Source organism: Nicotiana sylvestris, chromosome 3 (assembly GCF_000393655.2).
Source record: "Nicotiana sylvestris chromosome 3, ASM39365v2, whole genome shotgun sequence".
Lineage (NCBI taxonomy): Eukaryota > Viridiplantae > Streptophyta > Magnoliopsida > Solanales > Solanaceae > Nicotiana > Nicotiana sylvestris.
The window spans coordinates 24,504,189-24,529,781 of record NC_091059.1 but is presented as its reverse complement, the minus strand read 5'-3'; the positions used below and the strand labels follow the sequence as shown (position 1 = coordinate 24,529,781).

Below are 25,593 nucleotides of genomic sequence, written 5' to 3'. Positions count from 1 at the left end.
ATATTTTGTTTCATAACATCGATTATCTATCCTTATGGCATTACTGCATCTTGGTAGGTCATATTATACCGTAACACTTACTTCGCTTTATTATTATCGAGGTCTGCTACCCAACTCCAGGTTACTCTCTCCCTGCTTATCCTATATATATAAATTTAAGTCCTTTAATGCTTCCTCATTCTATTCATCTTAAGAATGAAAGCCTAATCTCATCTCATACTTTGGAACTTTTATCCATCTATTGTTGATTCACCTTAATATTGATCTATAATATACATTTGATAACTTGAAACCTCTTGCGTAATACATTGTCACTAAGGCTCACGCCTCATCGGGGAACATCTGAAGTCATTTCCCTGATCCACCTACGGATAATACTATACTTCAATAACCATATTTCATAGAATCTTAATGTGATTTATCTTACGGGGGAGAGGGTATTCTAATCCCGTGCAATTCATGAAATCCCTTCTCTTTGAATCATTACTCTATTGAAGGCCTAAACATTATCCTCATATCATTTATCAGCAAGTTTAGTGATGATCGCACTTAATGTCGGTTATCCATCGCAGATCTAGGTTGGGTCGTGACATTCAGGAGTATGAAACTTGACATTCGTTAATCATGCCCATATATTCTTGTATTATCTGCTTCCATTGTGATATTAATCCTGTGATCATGCGGGCGAATTGTGATAGTGAGTCTGTGGCTATACCGGGTGGATTTTGGTATTGAACCTGTGACTATGCCAGACGGAACTGTGACTGTGAGCCTGTAATCATGCTGTACGAATTGAGATATTGGCACATGAGTTGTCCATGATGTGATTAATAATGTGGGCACAAGTTACCGTGAGCATATGATTTATGGTTTGAGACTCGTGACTTGTGTTTATGAGATGAGGTATCTCAGAATAATTCTGTTGTAAAACTTGTGTTAGAACGGTTTGAGTATTCGGTTGTCATTGTTTTTCCGTATTTGGTTTCACTAGTAGATAACATTATTTAGATTACTTTACGGCTATATTACATGTTTATTCTTTGTTGTCACTTACTGCTTATTGCTTTCATTATTAGCTTTATATTCACCGAGGTTTGTCTTGATACATACTAGGTTCCATCCGTGGTGTACTCATACTACACTTCTGTACGTTTTTTTGCAAATCCAGATAATAGAGATAACAGACTCTGGCAGAGTTAGCTTCTTGATCACGAGAATTCAAGGTTGAGCTTTTTGGTCGTCACAGTCCCTTGGAGTCCTGTTTTCCTTTTGATTGTACTGTTAAGTTGATATCCGAACATAATTGTATTTTGTTTGAAAATATTATGTATTCAGCTAGAGTTCGTGACTCTGTATCACCTAGTCTTGGGAGGTTGTTGTAATTATTATCGCGTAAGCTTGTTTCACCTTTGTTTCAACATTTATATTAAACTCTGTTTTTAAAATGTCATTGTTTAACTGGTCTAACTGTTGTAAGTAATCGGCTTACCTAGTCTTAGAGATTAAGTGTCGTCACGACATCTAAGGCAGAATTTTGAATTGTGACAACTATACTATATTATAAATGAAAAGTTCCGAGCGCAAAGTTAAAAAACTAAAATAGCTATCAACAGGTGAACAACCTTTTTCGCCTTCATTCAAATACTACTTATTCCATATTCTTTTGGTAAAAAAATGAACTATCTTTTCTCTGTTTTTTCCTCCACTCATATTTTCAATTGAATGCTATTTTAATTTGGAGGTGGAATTTGAGAAAACAATAGCTAATATCTAATAGTGAAAGAATCCGTTCATTAGCTTGAACCAACAAAATTATATAGTAGTAGTTAGCGGTGTCAAACGGGCCGGATTAACCCGGGAACGACCTGACCCAGACTGGTTGAAAACCGGCCCGGTACTCAGGGGACCGGGTGGGCTGGGTTACTGGGTTAGGGGGTTGGTCCGTTCACTTTAATTCATCCGGTTAACCGAACCGATCAAACCCGGTCAACCAAAATCCCTATAGAACCGGTTAACCGGCTCGGCCCGGACCGGTTTAAAGGCTAGATTTCAATTTTTTTTTGTTTTTAAGCTTTTAGAGTCTAAGACAATACAAAACCTTTGAATTTACTCTTTTTTTATTAATTTACTTGTTTTTAAATGTAAAGCTTTCAATTTGTAAGTTTGAATTTTGAAATAAATGTAGCACTTGCAATTTATAAGTGCAATATTTTTTCCATCTTCATTGTATTCTTTATATTTTTACTTTATATTAATATAAATTATAATAGTTATATAAAATACAAAAAAGAAAACTAACCGGGCCCGGCTCGGCCTCTTGTACCCATAACCCTTACGGTTCATTTTTTACCCGGATGAACCCGGACCCGTTAAGCCCGGTAACCCCTAACCCGTAATCGGCCCGGTTCAAAACCCGAACGGTTTCAACTTTTCCCTACCCAGCCCGTCCCGGCCCACCGTTAGATACCTTTAGTAGTAGTTATAAAGGCATAGAAATGGCGTGGGATAGCCACTTTTTAAAGTGGTATTTACTTTTTATCCAACATTTTTAATACTGAGCAAAAGTAGCCACTACTCTTTAAATTAATATAAAAAGATGAAGTTACCCTTTCTTCTATCTCTTTCCATCCCAAACCCTCTATCAAAATTTTAAAACCCTTTCTCTTGATCAAAATTTCCCAAACTCGTTACTTCTCTTCCCCATGCAGTAAGTTCTTCCCCAAATTCATCCCACTTCCTAAACCCAAAGGCAGACCACTTCCTCAGCGTTGCAGACCAGTTCTCCAACTTTATTTTTTTTTCATTTGGTTGGTTAGGTTCTTGTTGTCTTTTAGGCTTCAGATTTTAACTAATCTGATAGTTATTATCTGTTATATGTCGTGGTTTTGACTGTACTGTTTCCATTTAGTTGATGGGACCCTTTACCATTTTATGGAATTGAATTTTGATTGGAAAACCGAGAGATCTAAATTTTCAAAAAAAAAAAATAAAAAAAAGTTGTTTCTTTTTGTTATTAGCTTTCTGTTGTGTAATTTGACATCAATCTTATATGTAAATTGCAATTATTTTATTTTTATTTTTATTTGTGAAAAGATACAAATAATGTTTGGTTTTCTGCTACGTTATGGATCCTGGACTTACAGTTACAAGTTCAAAAGTTAAGGACATTTGGTCCTGAATTTCGAGCTCCAAGTTCAAAAGTTAAGGACACTTGGTCCTGAACTTAGAATTACAAGTTCAAAAGTTAAAGATACTTGGTCCTGAACTTAGACTAACAAGCTCAAAGGTTAAGGACAATAGGTCATGAACTTACAGTTACAAGTTTAAAAGTTAAGGACAATAGGCCCTGAAGTCCTGAACTTAGACTAACAAGCTCAAAAGTTAAGGACAATAGGTCCTGAACTTAGGCTAAGAAGCCCAAAAGTTAAGGACAATAGGTCCTGAACTTACTGTTACAAGTTCAAAAGTTAAAGACAATAGGTCCTGGAGTCCTGAACTTAGACTAACAAGCTCAAAAGTTAAGGACAATAGGTCCTGAACTTAGGCTAAGAAGCCCAAAAGTTAAGGACAATAGGTCCTGAACTTACTGTTACAAGTTCAAAAGTTAAAGACAATAGGTCCTGGAGTCCTGAACTTAGACTAACAAGCTCAAAAGTTAAGGACAATAGGTCCTGAACTTAGGCTAAGAAGCCCAAAAGTTAAGGACAATAGGTCCTGAACTTACTGTTACAAGTTCAAAAGTTAAAGACAATAGGTCCTGGAGTCCTGAACTTAGACTAACAAGCTCAAAAGTTAAGGACAATAGATACTGAACTTAGGCTAAGAAGCCCAAAAGTTAAGGACAATAGGTCCTGAATTTAGACTAACAAGCTCAAAAGTTAAGGACACTATGAACTTACAGTTACAAATTCAAAAGTTAAGGACATGTAGTCCTGAACTTAGAGTTCCAAGTTTAAAAGTTAAGGACATGTAGTCCTGAAGTCCTAAACTTAGAGTTACAAGTTCAAAAGTTAAGGACATGTAATCCTGAAGTCCTGAAGTTAAGTTCAAAAGTTAAGGATATGAGCAGAAGGGTATTTTCGTCCGGACAGTTAAAGTTTATTAAAGCAGTGACTAAAGGTTAACGATATTTTAAATAGTGACTTAAAAAAATACATGTGTTATTAGTGACTAACCGTGCACTTCCTCCTGTAAAGTCACAATGCAAAGCTATAATCATTTTATGGAGAAGAAGGAAGGAATTGACAAATATTGTCACCAACTACATAAGGGCTCCTTGAAATTTTCATAATGTTTGGTCAGATTTGTATGACAGTATTTTTCAAAGCAAGCGATTAAACTTTTTTCTTACTTTTGTTGGTAGATTGATATGGGTTTCCTCTACTTGAAAGTAGATTTGACATTATTTTTTGTGGCTTGAGAACTTTAGGTTCAAAGACATATACAGATCTCTCTATAACAATATTCCTATATAACAATATTTTATTATAAAAGCCAAGCTTTTACGAAATTAATTTTTATGTTATGTTATAATATATGTTCTGTAACTGTTATAGAAAAGTTTGACTGTATACATACTTTTATGCTTATTTATTCTTTCGGACTTTCTCTTCCTCATTTTATGTCCGTGTAGATATGCGATGGGCATATTGAATTTCTTGTGAAGCCTTTCTCTTTGTTAGGAAATTCTTTCTTCAATTGATTTTATTTGATGATTATTAGAGATATCACAATTTAAATATTTGATTTTTTTTAAAGTTAAATTGCATTGGTTATTGAAGAAAAATTGAAGTTATCAGCTAACTTTTTTATAACTTAATATATTTACATAATTTTTAAATCTTTGTAACACTGATAAGGGTTACACGCGACACTAGTTAAGAATAAAAACAAATGAACAAGTAGCAGCACTGTGTTATGCCATAGCCATAGGAGAACTTATCCAATCCAAAGAATGCTTAATTAAGGCTTTAATATAGTAGCCAATAAGCCAAGCCTGAAGCCGATGAACAGCCAGTCATCTGCATTTTCCCATAGAGAAATAGCCCTAAAAACGACGGAGGAATTGCAGAGAACTTCAAGCCGGAGCACAATTCCCATACTTGAATTGGTCTCTCATTCATGGCCAAACCGGACGCAACCGTCGAGAATTCATCGGAAGAAGAAGAACCAAGATGGGGAACCTGGGAAGAGCTCTTGTTAGCTTGCGCCGTCAATCGTTACGGCACAAAGAGCTGGGATTCCGTCGCCGTTGAACTCCAGAAACGGAGCACCGCCCCTGCGCGGTTGTTATCGCCTCATAATTGTAGACTCAAATACCTTGACCTCAAACGCCGTTACTCAAACAAATGTAACGGTAATGGTAACGTTAATGATGACGATGAAGATAAGGAGAAAACCGTGTGTGTTCCTTTGCTTGAGGAGTTACGGAAGCTTCGAGTCGCTGAACTCAGACGCGAAGTTGAACGATACGATCTATCCATCGTGTACATCTCCGAATTCACATCTTCTGAATATATATATATACACATGCAAATATCTGTATGTATAAGTAATGGTTTGATTCTGTTTAGGTCTTTGCAATTGAAGAAACAACGACTCGAGGAAGAGAGAGAAAGGAGTCTGCAACAAACTGAAAATGGAGAATCGAAGTCAGATCTGGCGAAGAACGAACGGAGAGGAGCAAATGACGAAAAAATTGAAGAAACTGAGATCGGAATTAAGCCGGAGGATAAGTCCTCGCCGGAATTAGTAGCCGACGGGGAAGCATCGGAAGAAGCTTCCGATAAGGATCAACAATCAGTAAACGAATCGAGCTCTACGGACCCGAAACACAGCTGCAGCTTAAAAACTAGCGCAGAGGAGAACGAGGATAAGCCGGAGCCGGTTCGAACCGGAACAGTAAAAACAGAACCGCTCCAAACCGGAAGCATAAAGGAAGAACCGGATAAATGTGCTGAAGAAAGACCGGTTCGTGAAGACTCGTGTAATGGCAGCTCGGACAGTGTAGAAAAACCGCCAATCGGTGTGACAATGAAAGTCGAACCGCTGAGCGAGTCGGCGGAGTTGGTTGAATCGGTGGCCGAGTCAAAAGGAGGAGAGGAAAGAACGAAAGAGAACTCAGACGTGCAGAGCTCAGTGAGGAAGAAGGTAGACGATATTGTGGTCGGCGGGTGTAGCAGCGGAGATGAACGTGAGAAGGAGAATAGATCTCCCGCCGTTAAAGAAATACCCGTTGAATCTCAGCCGTTGATTGCCTTCCTCGAGAAGATTAGAAGTCATAAGCTCGGCTCAATGTTTGAGCGTCGGCTCGAAAGCCAGGTGATGAAACAAGAATCTCGTCTTTTCTTTTACGTTATTTTATTATTGTTATTATTTCTTTGTTAAATTATTGTTACTATTATCTTTACTTTTGAAAGTTTAACTAAGGTTGTTTATTAAAGTTACAGTGGCGTTGTGGTTATTCTAGATTCCGTTACTCAAATGATCACTCAATTATCCCAGATTATCTCCTAAAGTTACTTTTCTTTCGTTTGTAACAACAAAGTCACTGAACTATGCATATTGCATTCAAAAGGTCACTCAACTAGATTTTTCAAATTTTGGATTGCCAAATACATTATGGACTTACCTATAGAATAAATAAATATTATTTATAAATTAAAAAATAAAAAGTATTTTAGCATATATAATGCTGGAATACTAAAATAATGGCATAGAAAAAAAATTAATTAGACTAATTTGTTAGTAATAATAATGTTAGTATTACCAACAAAAATTCAAAAAATTATTTATACAATTCAGAAAGAAAGAAAATAAAGGTTGTAAAATATATATTCCATGCACGTAATATAAAACTAATTATTTAAATAAAGGCATTTTTATAATATATATTATATATTCTTGAAAATTATGCTCAATTATATTATATATATATTCCATGCACGATTTAACATACCATAGTTTATCCTATATAGATAGTCCCCTTGCTTTCCGGTGACATAACTTTGTGTCGTCAGAAAATTGGTAGAAACATAATAATATAATTGAGCATAATTTTTAAGAATATATAATGTATATTATAAAAATACCTTTATTTAAATAATTATTTTTATATTACGTGCATGGAATATATATTTACAACCTTTATTTTCTTTCATTCTGAATTGTATAAATAAGTTTTTGAATTTTTGTTGTTAAAACTAAAAAGTTTAAAAAAAATAAAAAGAAGATAAATGTTTATAATTTAGAGGGTAAAATTGGTATTTGGCAATCCAAAATTTGGAAAATCTAGTTGAGTGACCTTCAGAGTGCAATATGCATAGTTCAGTGACTTTATTGTTACAAACGAAAGAAAAGTGACTTTAAGAGATAATTTGGGATAGCTGAATGACCATTTGAGTAATTGACTCGGTTATTCTATCTGAATCAAAATCCGATGTGGAAGCATGTCTGATAGTGGTTGTTTGATTTTAATTGTTTTTTTTTGTGGGAAAGTGAATGTCAAGTTGAAAACATAAGGATTCTAAAATTATTTTTTATAACAGAGAAACAACTCAACTATGCTCATTTACCACATAAAATAAAAAAGGCCAAAAGTGCTAAATCTGCCACTTTGGTAACAACATTACATAAATATTATCTGGCCCACTTAAAAACAAAATAAACCCATTTTTGACCCACTTAAAAAATGTGAAATTGTTTGACTAGGCACGAAGCTTAAAATAAAATGAAAGACTTTTGAATTTGTGGTCCTAAACAAGTCAAAAAGGGGTTCAGAGTATTTGTATGGTTATAAAAGCTTCTCATTAAGGGTAGAATTAGATGCTTAAGATAAATTATTTCAAATTTAGAAAGGGGTCATTCTTTTTGGAAGGGACCAAAAAGGAAATAGGTTCACATAAACTAGAGAGAATATTTATTTGCCACATGTGAAAGATATCAAAGTATTATGATTTTTTTACTGGTAGATTCTTCAATTATTGACTTCAACACCGTCATTGTGTGCATTTCTACCTCTGGACCTTTAGAAACCAACGGAAGTTTTCCTCTTTACAGTCTCTATTTATCTCATAAAAACTGCACAATGAACGAAAGGCAAGAAACAAAGATCAATTTTAACATATTTACAGAACAATTATATGCCTTTTTGTTTTCTGATATCTCAGAGATCAAACGAATGAAACTAGAAATGGAGTTTTGTTTTGTTTTCTTCTTTTTTGGTGCTTTGGATTGTGTGTTTGTTTGTATGTTTTTTATTTTTGTTTATGAAAGCTAGTTTCTTTGCTATTCTTTGTCAATTGCTGCTCTGAAGTGAACAGTTATACTATAGATGGCAGAAATACGGCCAGTCCTGCCAGAGCGCGTGAATAATCTTGCATGACATGGGCACTGCATTTGAAGGATAAACCAACTACTACTATTTAACTTCTCACCTGTAGTGAAATGCCACTGGAGTTAATTTCGAAAATTATTTATGTCAGCACTCTGAGATGTATGATTAGGATTTTATGGAACTCCCTGTAAAACTATTGAAGATCAGCCTCTTGGCATTTCTGTGTGACTTGTGACATTGTGAATGTTGTGAATCATGTTGCTTTGCCTTCACATCTCTTTGGGTTATAGATGAGTCTATGATTCGAAAAAAAAAAAAAAAGATTTCTATCATCAGATTATGTGCAAGAATTTATATAATACTGTTCATTTTGTAGGAAGCTGAAAACTATAGCAACTTAGTTAGGCAGCATGTTGATCTTGAAATGGTTCAGACTTGGCTTGAAAATGGCCGTTACAGAAGTTGCAAATCCAAATTCTTTCGTGATCTGTTGCTGCTTGTCAGCAACGCCATTGTTTTCTTCAAGAAGAATTCCTCAGAGTTTGTTGCTGCTAAAGAGCTTCGGCAGCTTATTCTAAAAGAGATCTCCCAGACAAAAGCCAAGTCATATTCTTTATCTGATAAACAAACCTCACTAAAATCAGCATCCTTGTCCCAGAAAGAGAGAACAAAACCATCTGACTCTTTGCTATTGAAGACTAATATATCGGGGTCAATGATTGTCTGTCGCAAGCGTAGTTCCATAACAGCCAAAGCATCAGCATCATCATCTGGAGGTGATAAAAAGAGGGAGCAAACTATAACACGACCTGTGGAAAAAGTAGTTGTAGACACGTTGCAGCAGCCTAGTCAACTGGCCACTAATGCTGGCGAAAATAGAATCACAAAGAAGAGAACACGAGATAGATTTGCTTCAGGTTCTGCAAGCTTGAATAAAAAGGACAGCAGCCGTCCTAACACTACATCCATCAAGAATTTAGCAGCAGTCGTCGATAAAAACCAAGGAGAAGGGGAGTCTTCTTCCCAGCATCTGCAATCTAAAAGTGAAAGCAGAAACGAGCAATCCAACACAGACGTGAAGAAACGGAGTGCTGCTAATTTCTTGAATCGAATGAAGCAAAGTTCATCCTCAAACAGTGGTTTGTTGCTGGATGCATTGAAGAGTAGGCCACTTAGCTCTGGTAGCAAAGGCGGATCGGACCAGAAGAAAAATGTAAGTGGAACAGGTGGCGGGAGAAAAGAACCAGCATTTTCAAAGACCCATCAAAAGAAAGAACCAGCATCTTCAAAGAACCCTGAAGCAAAGCAAGCAAAGGAAAAAGGCAGTCCAATGAAAAAGAATGTAGGGAGGCCACCAAAGAGAGGAGCTGATCCATCTCCCCCGTCTAGTAAACGGAGCAGGGAAGGAGCGGAATCTGCAGCAATCCCCCCAAAACAACCCAAGAAAAGGTCAAGGAGGTGATGACACTGTATATTGTATGTATGAGTTAAGTTGTTTCTGTGTCTGCATTATTTTCCTTTTTTCATCATGATGCGCCTCCTCCTTTCAATTGCTCCCTGCCCCCCGGGCAAAAGCTGTCTGGGGCTGGAAATGGGGGATTTGAAGAAAAGAGGAAAGACAGTTATAGGGTTCTTTAAAGTAGTTCCTGTTCTGCTTTTGTTGAAGCATTTTCGAGTTGTAGAAATATGTTCACTTTTTACCAAATGAGAATACTTTATTCTTCCTTAACGTTTTGTTTTAAATATTATGCGCAGTATGGTTGACCTCGAATATAGCTTGGCCCACAGCTTTCCTTTCGTTTTCCTTTCTTTTGCTGGAAAGATCCCACAGTTTGAACTTCAAAATCTGGAAATTCAAGGATACTGAGTACTAAATTAATGGGAGCTTAAATGTTGAACAGAAACTGTTGTTATGAATGACCTTTGTTGTGCTAGATAGAATAAAGGGGTGAAGGATGTAGTTGGTCGAGACTTAGTTACATCATTTAAATATTTGGCTCTGTAGTTGAAAATATCCCAAACTTAAATTTTATCCTTTATATAATCTTGTGAACAAAGAACATGCCCAAATCATAACAAAGTCAGCAGAATACATCCTACTGCTACTCCAAGTTTAAAAAACTAACGGTTCTCTAACATTACACTGCGGAAGCTATCCACCTTATTAGGAGGTTGGTGGAACAGTACATAGATAAGAAGAAGGATCTGCACATGGTGTTTATTGACTTGGAGAAAGCGTATGATAAGGTTCCTAGGGAGGTGCTCTGGAGATGTCTTGAGGCGAAGGGCGTGCCGGTAGCCTACATACGAGCGATCAAGGACATGTATGATGGAGCTAAGACTAAGGTTAGGACGGTGGGAGGCGACTCAGAGCATTTCCCGGTTGTTATGGGATTACACCAAGGCTCAGCGCTTAGCCCGTTCTTATTTGCCTTGGTGATGGATGCTTTGACACACCATATTCAAGGGGAGGTGCCATGGTGTATGTTATTTGCTGACGACATAGTTCTAATTGACGAGACGAGGCCGGTGTTAACGAGAGATTGGAGGTTTGGAGACAGATTCTCGAGTCTAAGGGTTTCAAATTGAGTAGGTCTAAGACAGAGTACCTGGAATGCAAGTTTAGCGATGAGTTGAGGGATATAGGCGGGGACGTGAGGCTTGGGCCACAGGTCATCCCCAAGAGAGATAGCTTCAAGTACCTTGGGTCGATGATTCAGGGGGACGGAGAGATCGACGAGGACGTCACTCACCGCATAGGGGCGGACTGGATGAAATGGAGGCTTGCATCTGGAGTCTTGTGTGACAAGAAAGTGCCACCGATACTCAAAGGTAAGTATTATAGAGCTGTAGTTAGATCGGCCATGTTGTATGGGGCAGAGTGTTGGCCGGTTAAGAACTCCCATATCCAGAGGATAAAAGTAGCAGAGATGCGGATGCTGAGGTGGATGTGCGGGCACACTAGGATAGACAAGATTAGGAATGAAGATATTCGGAAGAAGGTGGGCGTCGCCCCTGTGGATGACAAGATGCGGGAAACGAGGCTTAATGGTTCGGGCACGTGCAGAGGAGAAGCCTCGATGCACCAGTGAGGAGGTGTGAGCGGTTGGCCGTGGTGGGTACGAGAAGAGGTAGAGGGAGACCTAAGAAGTATTGGAGAGAGGTGATCAGGCAGGACATGACATGACTGCACATTTCCGAGGACATGGCCCTTGATAGGAAGGCCTGGAGGTCAAACATTAAGGTTGTAGGATAGGGGTAGTAAAACTTTCCTTACTTCATTCCGGGGGTGAGGCGGGGTTGGTTTAGGGTTGGTCTTAGATGGCTTGCAGTTTATGTTGGACCCACACTATTCTTGTTGTTTGTCTTAGTCCCGGACCTTAGATTATGGTTACTGTTATTGCATGTCATTCATCTTTCGGTTTTTATGTTTATGTTACTATTACGGTTTCTATTGGAGTTACTAATGAATTCTCTCTTGTTTTTTTTACTTTATTTTCGTCTTTCTGAGCCGAGGGTCTATCGGAAACAGCCTCTCTACCCCTATCGGGGCAAGGGTAAGGTCTGCGTACACTTTACCATCCCAGACCCCACTATGTGGGATTTTACTGGGTAGTTGTTGTTGTTCTCTAACCGTACATCACTGCACGTTATTTCCCCATCTCTTTTCTCCAAATTCCTGCTTGCTACTTCAAAAATCGCTCAAACCTCATTGCAGTGCCAAAGGAAGTGATAAGAACTAAATCAGGTTACTGCTTTTGGCATCGATACTGAAACGTAGAAGTCTCCTCTCAAACTCATTACACCTTGAAACATCCATTGCAACCTATGACCCAATTTGTCTCACTAGCCTCATACCGAAGCAATTGAAAATATTAGGGCTTTATTGGTCCTGTTCCGTTCTGTCAAATCTTTTGGTGTTTCTCAAACTAAAGGGATCTCCATTCTTACGAACTCCAAATACTGGTTTGAAGCAAAAGAAACAAAAGCAAGATGCTGGCTCGAAGTTTTAGTGCCGGAAGCTATTCAAGAAAAGAAAGAACTCTTACTTGTTTAATGGATTACTGCTGATATTTGTAATGTAGTATTGCATCTTTTTTGTAATGAAGTTCTATTTCTTGTTTATTGTTGCATTTCTGTGAGTTTCTGGTTTATTACTGCAAATTTAGAGTATCTGGTGCATTTGTCGTTCAATTATGCAGTTAAAATTTTTATGGTTCACTAGTGAAATTGTGGTTCATTTTTGTTGTTTCTGATTTTGGTGGTGCATTTCTAGTACTTCCTGACATTAAGATTTTAAATACTAAGCTTTCTGTTGGTGCATTTCACTGGAATTTCTGGTTTTCTGTACTTAGTAGCATTTAGTTTATTTCGTCTTACACGCATATAATCAAGCTTCAAATCACCATAATTCATGCCAGAGACCATACATACAATATACAAGGACTAGTAAAATCAACTATTGTCTAGCCTTATGATTGTATAATTCTCTTCCCAATTCTTTATCCTTCTCGTAATTTATCAGTTGACGCATTTTGTTACAAGGAAATCCGACAACATTAGCGTGGAAAGACAACACAGAAGAAGATGGAAATAGCGGTGAGAGTCAAAGAATTGCCATAATTTTTTTCCCACTTGCATTGCCACTGTGAGTCGGTGGTGGACGTTAGGAGGAACGATAAGCCGATGTGCATTAAGCTAGTTGTTGGGGGTTCTACTTAAACGTGATTAGTGCGTATGCACCTCAAGTGAGCTTGGATGAGGAGGCCAAAAGGCACTTCTGGGAGAAGTTGGATGAGGTTGTGCGTGGTATTCCGTATACTGAGAAGCTCTTCATAGGAGGAGATTTCAATAGCCACATTGGGGCAACGTCGGGGGGTTACAATGACGTGCATGGCGACTTCGGTTTTGGAGTTAGAAACGGAGGAGGAACTTCGCTGCCGGATTTTGCTAAGGCATTTGAGTTGGTGATAGCTAACTCTAGTTTCCCGAAGACGGAGGAGCACTTGGTTACTTTTCTGAGTTTGGTAGCCAGGATCCAGATTGATTATCTACTCTTCAGGAAGTCTGACAAAGGTCAGTGCGTAGATTGCAAGGTCATCCCGAGTGAGAACCTTACGACCCAACATAAGCTCCTGGTCATAGATTTGGAGACCAGGAGGGAGCGAAGAAAGAGGGTAGTGTATGGTCTATTTAGGATCAAGTGGGGAGCGCTGACTAAAGATAAAGCTCAGGAGTTAGGAGATAAGTTGCTGGCTATGGGGGCATGGAGGAGTAGTGGGGACGTGGGTGATATGTACACCGCGATTGCGAATTGCATTAGGGAGGCTGCTAGAGAGATTTTGGGGATCTCGAAGGGCTCCTCTAGTTGGCCGCAAAGGGGACTGGTGTTAGAGTATTGAGGTCCAAGGAAAAGTGGAAGCCAAGAAAGCGGCATATTTGAAGCTTTTGGAGAGCATGGACGAGGAGGAGAATAGGTCGAACAGGGAGCGGTATAGGTGGCTAAGAAGGAAGCGAAGTTAACGGTTACTATATCTAAGACTGCTGCATTTGAAAGTTTGTATGAATAACTTGGGGGCAAAGGAGGGGATAAAAAGCTATACAGGCTAGCAAAGGTGCGAGAAAGGAAGGCACATGACCTGGACCAAGTGAAGTGTACCAAGGACGAGGAAGGCAGAATTTTGTTGGATGAGACACTTATTCGGCAGAGATGACAAGCTTACTTCCATAAACGCTTGAACAAATAAGGGGATAAAAATATTGCGTTGGGTGACTTAGAACTTTCTGAGAGTCGTCGGTACTTTGGGTATTATAGGCGTATAAAAGCTACAGAGGTTGAAGGGGCTATGCGTAAGATGAGTAGGGGGAGAGCGATCGGGCGGATGATATTTCGGTGGAATTTTAGAAGAGCGTGGGTAGGGCGAGCTCGCAGTGGCTCATTGGGTAATTTATTGTTATTTTTAGGATGAAAAAGATGCCCGAAGAATGGAGATAGAGCATGATGATCCCGTTGTATAGAAATAAGTGTGATATCCAAATTTGTAATAACTATCGGGGTATCAAGGTACTAAGCCATACCATGAAAGTGTGAGAGAGGGTGGTGGAGCTGAGGGTGGTGGAGGATTTTAGCTATTTCTGAGAACTAATTCGAATTTATGCCGGGACGTTCAACCATGGAAGCCATTCACCTTTGATGGAGCAATATAGGGAGAGGAAGGGGGATTTACACATGTTGTTCATCGACTTAGAGAAGGCTTACGATAAAGTGCCGGGGGAGGTTCTGTGGAGATGTTTGGAAGCTAGAGGTGTTCTTGTTGCATACATTAGGGCTATTAAGGACATGTAGAGTGAGAACAATGGGAGGGGACTCTGAACACTTCCCAGTTATGATGGGGTTGCACCAGGGGTCAACCCTAAGCCCATTTCTACTTGGACTAGCGATCGATGTACTAAAGCGCCACACTCAGGGGGTGCCATGGTGCATATTATTTGCAGATGACATTGTGCTGATTGACGAGATGCGTGGTGGTGTCAACGAGAGGTTAGAAGTTTGGAGACAGACCCTGGAGTCTAAAGGTTTCAAGTTTAGCAGGGTCAAAATAGAATACTTGGAGTGCGAGTTCAGTTATGCAATTCAGGTAGTGGATGAAGACGTGAGGCTTGATTCACAAGTCAACCCTAGGAGAGAGAGAGTTTCAAGTATCTTGGGTCAGTTATTCAAGGGAATGGGGAAATCGACGAGGATATCACACATCGTATTGGAGCGGGATAGATGAAATGGAGGCTCGCTTCCGGTGTCTTGTGTGATAAGAATGTTCCACCAAGACTTAAAAGGAAGTTCTATAGAGCGGTGGTCAAATTGACTATATTGTATGGGGCAGAGTGATGGCCAGTCAATAAATTCCATCTCTAGAAGATGAAGGTGACTGAGATGAGGATGTTGAGATAGATATGCACGCATGCCAGATTAGACAAAATTAGAAATGGAGTTATCCGGGACAAGGTGGGCGTGGCCTTTATGCAGGACAAGATGTGATAGGCGATGCTAAAATAGTTCAGGCATGTGAAGAGGAGATGCACATATTCACCAGTGAGGAGGTGTGAGAGGTTGTCCTTGGAGGGCCAACGGAGAGTTAGAGGCATGCCAAAGAAGTATTGGAGAGAGGTGATTGGGCAAGATATGGCATTGCTCCAGCGTACTGAGGACATGACCATGGATAGCAAGGTGTGGGGATTGAGAATTAAGATAGAAGGTTAGGTAGTCGAGCTTTGTCTTTGTTTGTTACAGTAGCTTTAGTACATCACTTAGTGTCTTTTGTGTAGTTTTGTCTTTCTATACTACTATTATTACTTGTTATTGCCTTCGCTTCGGTTTTCTAATTGCACTAACTAGTGTTAGTTTTGTGTTTTCACTTGATTTTCTGATTGTTTTTCTTGTCATTGTCCATTCCCTTTATCTCTCCTGAGCTGAGGGTCTTCTGGAAACAGTCTCTCAGCCTTTTTAAAGGTAGGTGATAGAATATAAGGGTCCACCAAACTCTATAGAGAACCAGATTCTCTATTAGATTCAACAGTACACACACACACGACAGTAAATAAATGACAAGAGGAATTTTACGTGGAAAATCCCAGCTCAACGGGATTAAAAACCATGATCTACCCTTATAGGATTTCAACTTCACTACTGAGAAACTTTTAGATTACAACCTATGCAACCTAGGATTAACCTCTTAATCCCTCACTAACTTGTAATACTCTATTACAAGCCACTTTGTAATAACTCTATTAAAAAGACTTTACAACATGACTAACTCCAGCCAAGACTTAAACACTCAGGTTTAAGGTTTACAAAGGGGTTCCTATAGAATGTTTCTAAACAAGCTAGATATGAATTACAATTGAAGAAATATTACAAAGTTACAACTCAACTAAAGACATATAATGACTTGACGTGGGAACTGGTCCGTAGTTGGTTTGTTCTTTGTTCTTGAAACACTTGAAACTTTCTTGCTGGATAGTCACGTGAACGAGCTTTTGAAAAATTCAAGTGAATATGTTTTACCTTCCTTGATTGTATATATATATATGTGACATCACTTATAATGATGTAAGCAAGGTAGGTAAAAAGTCTTCCATGTAAAGTTGACTGCAACACTGTTCCTGCACTGTAGTGTGTGCAGGCAACAACTTTCCAGCTGGAGAGTTGACTTCGCACAGTCTCCTCAGGAACTGGTAGGGACATGTTCCCTCTGCTGTTCCTTCCACTCTAAAGAGTTAAATCATAACCCATGTTGAATCCCAACCTGGAACCTTGTGATCCTAAGGTCTTGTAAATGTGTAACAGGTTCCTTATCTAGTTCTGGAGAGTAAGTTTGTTAGATCATCAAAACATAAAGCAAAGTGTTACATCTCGCGTTTTCGTACGTTAGAAGTTTCATCTTCAGTTGATCGACGCAGATTCGGGGATGAGATTATCTTGAGGTTAACGTATTTACGCTATTTTTAATAAGCGATAAGAAAGTGTCATGAAGGATAAAAAGTACACGAATTAAAGAAAACGAGTTTCGTTGAAATTGGCCAATTTGGGATAAAATACGGGTCGAACGATAATACCCGATAATTATGAACTAGTACCATGCAAGGTACCATATGACCACAGTAGTATAATGTATAAAGCATATTAAAAATAAGTAGTATTTTTATGTAATTTAAGATATTTTTTAATTATGCAGATAATTGGTTAATTACCGGGTAACGGGACATTACCTAATTACCTCATAAGTGGTTAAAAGTTTAATATCCCACCCCACCCCACGTGGAAACTAGCCACATTATCAAGAAATGACTAAGAGTCATTCCTTGATTAGGTGTCAAATGGATACAAATCCCTTTCATTTTGTTCAAGACTTTGGATATCACAGTCTTTCCAATTCATTTCATTTTGAAGGCTTTGCAACAGAACGTTGCTTTCTGAATTTCAAATTCCAATTCATTTCATTTTGAAGGCTTTACAACAGAACGTTGCTTTCTGAATTTCAAACAAAGTCCCATTCTCACTTTCATTACAAATACAAACAATAGCAAGATTAGTAGGAAATTTTGTTCAAATTGTTACCATTTTCGTGACCATGAGATTCGTACAAAACAGTAGCAACGAGGCTTCTTCTATCAAATTCAACGAGAATTATTATTAGAAGCTTAACAACGTAAAAAATTTTGCGGTTCTAAAGGAGTACGATGCAATCTTTTCCAAGAATATCATACGGATTTTCCTACTCTAGGTATGTTAAGGCCCTCCCTTCTTTCTTTTGGCATGGTTCAAACTATACTGAAGAAACAAGCAAATGCATAGTTTCCATAAATTACTCTATTCATAAAAATACTAGGTGTGTCTATATTCTTGATTGCCCATGTGAATTGTTATTATCTTCTGTTCATGGGTCTTAGAATAATACGCAGTTGAAAAAGTTTATCCGGAAGGAATATTGAGATTTTTACGTATTTTTCATGCATTTCACTCATTCATACATGTGCATTGACCCATTACCAGATGACGTTATATACACGTACATATGTAAATATATGTATTTGGGATATGGGAAGAGGTTACAGCGTTATATACGCACCACCACTTGATCAACTGATATATGTTGATTATGTTGCCCACAGTGGCCGAGACGATATGATGGGATGCTCTCAGTGTCTTGATGATATAATGTACACCCATACATATGCATGGCACGACATTTATACGCACGTGCATGACATTATAAGTGTTTTAGAATTTATAAAGTTATTCAGATTTAAAGACGTGTTTCTATATTTCATGTTTCATCTATGTGTTTTACGTACTAATTTTCATGCCTTACATAGTTAGTACATTTTTCATACTGATGCCCTATTTCACAGGGCCTGCATTTCATGCCCGCAGGTGCAGGTAGGCAAGCTGACGGTCCCTCTTCTTAGGATCCCTGATCAGCGAGAGTTGGCGTGCTCCACTTGATCTGGAGCTGCTTTTGATTTTGGTACGATACGTTTATATATATATATGGGAATGATGTGGCTCAGTCCCGTCTTTGTACAATTGTGTTTTCATTAGAGGTCTGTAGACAGTATGTCTAGCTGGGTTGTATGTGGCCTTGTCGGCTTTCAGTTATTGGATGTATAGTTATCTATTGCAGCCTTGCTGGCTCGCCCACTGTATTCTGCATGTATACGTACATATGCCTTGTTGGTAGGTTTCCTTCATGTATGTTATCTTCGTAATTCAACAGATGTTATACAGGTTCATACCCTAGACGCATGCTTAGGGGTGTTTGACAGGTAGGACTCAGCCACCCGTCGCAGCCCATCGGTTTGGGTCGTGACAAAAGTGGTATCAGAGTCGTTCTGTCCTAGGGTTGTCTACAGACTGCCTAGTAGAGTCTTGTTTATGGGTATGTTCTGCACCACACTTATAGACTGGAGGCTACTTGACATATAGAATGTTATCCTCTCTTCTTATCTTAGATCGTGCAATATAGGGATTCGTGTTTCTAACGATATGTTACGTTTTTAGCGATGCCTCCAAAGACTACAACCGCTAGCACTGGTCAGAAAACTACGAAGGTGTTAAAAAGAGATATAAGTTATACTATGGAGTCAGTCCCATCGGAGATCATGGGTTCTATTGAGGAGGATCCATATAAGTCATCCGTTCGAGTTATTTTGACCACTCCAGCAGCAGATAGGGTGAGAGAAGTTCCGACCTCACCAATGCCCTTAGTTTCATTATCACATCCCGTTGATTAGGGTACGAGGGGAGTAGTGCATGGATTGGCACAGCCGGGGTTCCCTCAGGCTCAAAACTATGTCAAGGTATTTGCGGACACGAGCTCTTATGAGATTCTAGATAGTCCACAGTCTTGGGAGTCCATCAATCAAGGTTCGTCAGTGTATGTTATGGGATACGCAGAGGAAGAAAATAGTAGTTGGGCCAAGAGGAGGAAGGTAACTGATAAGGACATGAAGATTCCACTTTGAAGTGTGTCCGATCGAGGCTCTCATATAGGATGAGGCAAGGACCTTCTATTCTAGACTTCCTCCAGATGTTAGCTTTTGGTTAGTAAGCTCCACTTCTTCTGGGAATATTACCAATTCACGGTTCGGCACGTGTTAGGTTGTTTTATAAGGACGTGGGGAGCTCTGTCCCAACTTGTACATATATTATGGTTATGCCTACAAAGAGGTTTTGCAGACAGTATCCTGTATATAGTTTTGGGTATGACATGTCTACGGCCTGGTCGACCCCTATGTATATAAACCTTTTTCTAAGTTAATTATGCAAGTTATATTTTAATATTGTTACCTATATATATGGATGTGGCCCGAAATGGCCCGTGATAGATTTGATAATAAACAAGGATAAGATATATGGTGTTCGATTGGGTAGAACTTGATATTATAATGGGTATGGATTGGTTGAGTTTTGTTATGCTAACATCAAGTGTAGATCAAAGATAGTCCGATTTCAATTTCCAAGGGAGCCTGTTTTGGGGTGGGAAGGTAATATGGCATCGCCGAGACACAGATTTATTTCCTATCTCAAGGCAAAGAAGATGATCAATAAGGGTTGTATTTATCACTTATTTCGGGTTCAGGATACGGAAGTAGAGTCATCAACCATTCAATCTATCCCAGTGGTTAGTGAGTTTCCCGGTGTTTTTTCCGATGAACTTTCGAGTCTTCCACCAGAGCGAGAAATTGAGTTTGCTATTGACCTACTACTAGATACTCATCCAATATCTATTCCTCCCCATAGAATGGCCCCTGCGGAGTTGAAAGAGTTAAAGGAACAACTAAGGGACTTGCATGGAAAAGGCCTTATCAGACCTAGTACATCCCCGTGGGGAGCACCTGTGCCATTTGTGAGGAAGAAAGATGGTTTCTTACGAATATGTATTGATTATAGACAGTTGAATAAGGTAATAATCAAGAATATGTACCCACTCCCGAGGATTGACGATTTATTTTATGAGTTGCAAGGTGCCAAGTATTTTTCAAAGATAGACTTGAGGTCCGGGTACCATCAAGTAAGGGTTAAGGATGAAGATATTCCAAAGACAATATTCAGAACCAGATACGGGCACTTTGAGTTTCGTGTTATATCGTTCGGTTTGACCAATGCCCCAATAGTGTTCAGGGATTTGATGAACTGTGTATTCAGGCGCTTTTTAGATTTGTTCGTAATTGTATTTATCAATGATATATATTGGTATATTCTCGTTCAGAGGCCGAGCATGCAGATCACTTGTGTACTGTGCTCAGAGTTCTACAAAAAGGGAAGTTGTATGCAAAATTCTCTAAAATGTGAATTCTGGTTGAGCTTTGTAGTTTTTCTTGGGCATATCATTTCGGGTGAAGGCATCCGGGTGGATATACAAAAGAATGAGACAGTGGAGACTTTGCCTAGACCCACAACAGCGATGGAGGTTCGTAGCTTTCTCGGTTTGGTAGGTTATTACAGGGGATTTGTAAAGGGATTTTCTTCCATTTCAACACCTTTGACAAGGTTTTAGGAAGACACAGGGAAGGATAAGAAAAGATTAATGAAAAGATGGCGAGAATGGATAAGTCCTTAGGGTTAAGCTCATGAGAGAGCTGATAGTTTCTCTAAGTTATAGAAGGCCTAGTATGGCCTGAATGAACTCAAAGGAGTCTAAGACTAGTAACATTAGGAATAGATGAAATGCTTCCCTGGTATTGGAATAATGGCATAATTTTTTATAGATAAAGGATGAAGTTTGGACCTTCGAAGAAGGGAATTTCATGAATTATGAAAGATTAGAATACCCATGTAAGTTAACTCAGAAGGGAGCTAAGTTTTAATGGACTGATGCTTGCGAATGGAGTTCCCAGGCATTGAAGGACAGATTAACTTCAACACCGGTTCTAACACTAAAAGAAGGGACCAATGGCTATGTTATCTATTGTGACACTTCAGACGTTGGATTGGGTTGTGTGCTGATGCAGCATGGTAAAGCTGTAGCTTATGCTTCTAGACAACTAAGAAAACACAAGAAGAGTCACCCGACCCACGATTTAGAGTTAGCCGCAGTGATTCATGCACTAAAGATGTGGAGGCACTACTTGTATGACATTCATGTTGATATCTATACGGATCATAAATATCCTCCAGTACATATTCAAGAAAAAGGAATTAAATCTACGTCAAAGGAGATGGTTGGAGCTACTTAAAGACTATGACGTTGATATTTTATACCATCCGGGGAAGGTGAACATAGTAGTCGATGCCTTTAGCCGTAGATCTATGGGTAACCGGTCATATTTACAGCCAGAAAAGAGGGGAATAACCTATGAGGTTCATCAGTTAGCTAGTCTCGGAGTTTGGTTACTAGACTCAGGTGATATTGGAATTACTATTCAATATACAGCAACATCCTCTTTAGTAACCGAAGTAAAGAAATTACAAGGATCTTGTGTTAGTTCATTATAGGGATACCACCCTTCAGAAGGAAAAAAATACCGTTTGAAATTACAGAAGATGGGGTCCTCAGATATCGATGGCGATTATGTGTGCCTAATGTTGCAGGGCTGCGTCAGCAGGTTATGGGAGAGACTCACTATTCTCGTTAATCTATCCATCCAAGAGCAACAAGATGTATCATGATATCAGAGAAGCATATTGGTGGGACGAAATGAAAAAGGATATAGCGGAGTTTGTTGCTCAGTGTCCTAACTGTCAGCAGGTTAAGATTAAGCATAAGAAACCCGGTGGGTTATTGTACTCTATAGAGATTCCGACTTGGAAATGGGAAGTAATCAATATGGATTTCATCGTAGGCTTACCTTGTACCCAGCGTAAGTTCGATTCGATATGGGTGATTGTTTATATGCTAACAAAGTCAGCCCTTTTTGCCCGTTAGGACTACATATTCCATAGATGATTATGGAAGGCTTTATATTAAGGAGATAGTACGACTGCGTGGTGTCCCTATTTCTATTATCTTGAATAGAGGAGCTCAATTTACAGCTAACTTCTAGAGGTCCTTCCAAAAAATGGATTGGGGACTCAAGTAAGTCTTTGTACAACATTTCATCTCCAAACTGATGGACAAGCCTAGCGCACAATTCAAATGCTCGAGGATATGTTACGAGCATGTGTGTTGGATTTTAAAAGAAGTAGGGATGAACATTTACCTCTTAGCAAGTTTGCATATAATAACAGTTACCACTCTAGTATCCAGATGGCTCCATACGAGGCTTTGTATGGGCGAAGTGCAAATCTCCTATAGGGTGGTTTGATGTTGGAAAACCTGGGTTACATGGGCCAAACCTAGTTCAACAGGCCATAGAAAAAGTAAAGCTTATCCGGGAGCGACTATTGATAGATCAGAGTCGTCAAAAGTCATATTCTGACGTGCGGCGATGAGATTTAGAGTTCGGGGTTAATGACTGGGCATTCTTAAAGGTGTCACCTATGAAGGGTGTGATGAGGTTTGGAAAGAAAGGCAAACTTATCCCACGGTATATTGGGCTTTATAGGATCATTCGAAGAGTGGGCCAAGTAGCTTATGAGTTAGAATTACCCTCGGAATTGGATTCTGTCCATCTGGTTTTTCACGTATCTATGTTACGGAAGTGCCTTGGCATTTCATGCCCACAGGTGATGTACAGATTATAGAGGACTTATCATACGAGGAAATTCTGGTTGCCGTTCTAGACCGAAAAATCCGTAAGCTACGGAATAAGGAGGTAGCCTCCGTGAAAATACTTTGGAGAAACAACAATGTGGAATGAATGACTTGGGAGGCCGAGGAAGACATGAAGTCGTTACTCCTCCGGAGAAGGGTCCGACTAGGACATCACAACAATAAGGTACGTGTATAAATTCTTATGTTGGTTATTGTCATTGGTCTTGTGAGGCCATTGTCGTTATTGATGGTTATGGTCTTATGTGGCATTAAATTATTGAGTTTCTACAGGAAGAGTGGGTAGTAGCGTTGTTGCAAAGGCGACCCTGCCAAAGTTATATAGATCCATGGGAGTTGAACATTCGAGGACGGATGTTTCTAAGGGGGGAATGATGTTACATCTCGCGTTTTCGTACGTTAGAAGTTTCGTCTTCAGTTGATCGACGTAGACTCGGGGATTAGATTATCTTGAGGTTAACGTATTTACACTATTTATAATAAGCGATAAGTAAGTGTCATGAAGGATAAGAATAATTATTATCTTGAGGTGAGTTATTATTATCTTCTGTTCATGGGTCTAAGAATAATACGCAGTTGAAAAAGTTTATTCGGAAGGAATATTGAGATTTTTACGTATTTTTCATGCATTTCACCCATTCATACATATGCATTGACCCATGAACAGATAGCGTTATATACGCGTATATATGTAAATGTATGTATATGGGATATGGGAAAAGGTTACGGCGTTATATACGCACCACCACCTGATTAGTTAGTATATGGTTATGATGTTGCCCACAGTTGCCGAGACGATATGATGGGATGCCCTCAGTGGCTTGATGATATAATGTACACCCATACCTATGGATGTCACAACATTTATATGCACGTGCATGACGTTATAAGTGTTTTAGAATTTATAAAGTTATTCAGATTTAACGACGTATTTCTATATTTCATGTTTCATGTATGTCTTTTACGTACTAATTTTCATGCCTTACATACTCAGTACATTTTTCGTACTGACGCCCTATTTCATGGGCCTGCGTTTCATGCCCGTAGGTGCAGGTAGACAAGCTGACAGTTCCCTTTCTTAGGATCCCTGATCAGCGAGAGTTGGCGTGCTCTACTTGATCCGGAGCTGCTTTTGATTTTGGCATGATACGTTTATATATATAAATAGGAATAACGTGGCTCAGTCCCGTCTTTGTACAATTGTGTTTTCATTAGAGGTCTGTAGACAGTATGTTTAGTTGGGTTGTATGTGGCCTTGTCGGCTTTCAGTTATTGGATGTATAGTTGTCTATTGCAGCCTTGCTGGCTCGCCCACTGTAATCTGCATGTATTCGTGCATATGCCTTGTTGGTAGGTTTCCTTCATGTATGTTATCTTTCTTAATTCAACAGATGTTATACAGGTTCATACCCTAGACACATGCTTAGGGGTGTTTGACAGGTAGGACTCAGGCACCCGTCGCGGCCCATCGGTTTAGGTCGTGACACAAAGTACTTATGACTAAAGTACTTGTAACCTGTCAATTTTCTCATTTTTGATGATGACAAACTCATAATTGAAAATCCCAGAAGAGTTATTCCTATTTGTCTCTATCTATTGGTGGGGAGGTATATGAAGGAAGAAATCAGTGGATTGATAACCACATAGAACCAAACTGTAAACTAGAGGGATCTTATGTTTCCCCCTGAAACTCTACATTCCCCCTTAATCAGTACCTGAACCTCTATGAGTTCCCCCTGAATGAGTTCCCCTTGACTCTGTATTTCTCCCCTTCCAGATTATTATTCATTTATGCTCTTTATTATTCAATTAAATCTTCCCCCTTTTGGCATCATAAAAAGCACATAACAGGAAAGTAGCATAAAGAAGTTTAGCTTAGTTAACTCATGCCACTTGTGTGCACACAACATGATAGAAAACAGAAACAAAAGAGCAGCATCATAAGCATTAAAAAGGAAATCACTTTCACTAACCAGATTTGGACTTTTACAGGCAAGAGCAGAATCATTTTTATCATCCATAGTTTAAAACAAACAAAAAACAATTGCCATAAACAAAGAAAAAGATCACCAAAAATAACTTAAGAAAACGAACACTAGAAACTGGATACTGAGGGGACATTCTTTAGGTGACATTGGAGGAAGAGGGCTTGGAAGGGTTTGGAGAACAAGATCCAAGAGAGCATTCACAAACATTTGCTTATTGATTAGTCTTTCTTTCAGGTCCTCCACCTGTTTCCTGAGTTCAGCATTCTCCTTTGTTAGGCGTGCAACTTCTGAGCTATGAGAACTACTAGAACCAGATGCCTTTTGTAACTGACTGAGCTGACTCTCAAGAATTGCGTTCCTAGCCTTCAACTTCCTAATCTCTTTTGTGGCACTATTATGAGAATTTATCAATTGAGAGATAATGAAAGTGCTTCCAACTCCTCCAACCTTGTCAATGCACTCACACTCCTCAAAGAGTAGTTTTTGAAAAGGATTGCTTTTTAGTGCCCACTTTGGTCTGTCCCAGAGGTACTTTGAAGAACTCACAGACCTTTGTGAG

The 25,593-nt window shown here is 39.0% G+C and overlaps 1 protein-coding gene across 1 annotated transcript; it reads left to right on the top strand.

Moving 5' to 3' along the window:
• Positions 1-4,786: 4,786 nt before the first annotated feature.
• On the top strand, positions 4,787-10,064 carry LOC104212640 (uncharacterized). Its single transcript, XM_009761968.2, has 3 exons — positions 4,787-5,486; positions 5,574-6,321; positions 8,712-10,064. The coding sequence occupies exons 1-3, from the start codon at positions 5,122-5,124 to the stop codon at positions 9,795-9,797; spliced, it is 2,199 nt and encodes a 732-aa protein (XP_009760270.1). The 5' UTR covers positions 4,787-5,121; the 3' UTR covers positions 9,798-10,064.
• Positions 10,065-25,593: the final 15,529 nt, after the last annotated feature.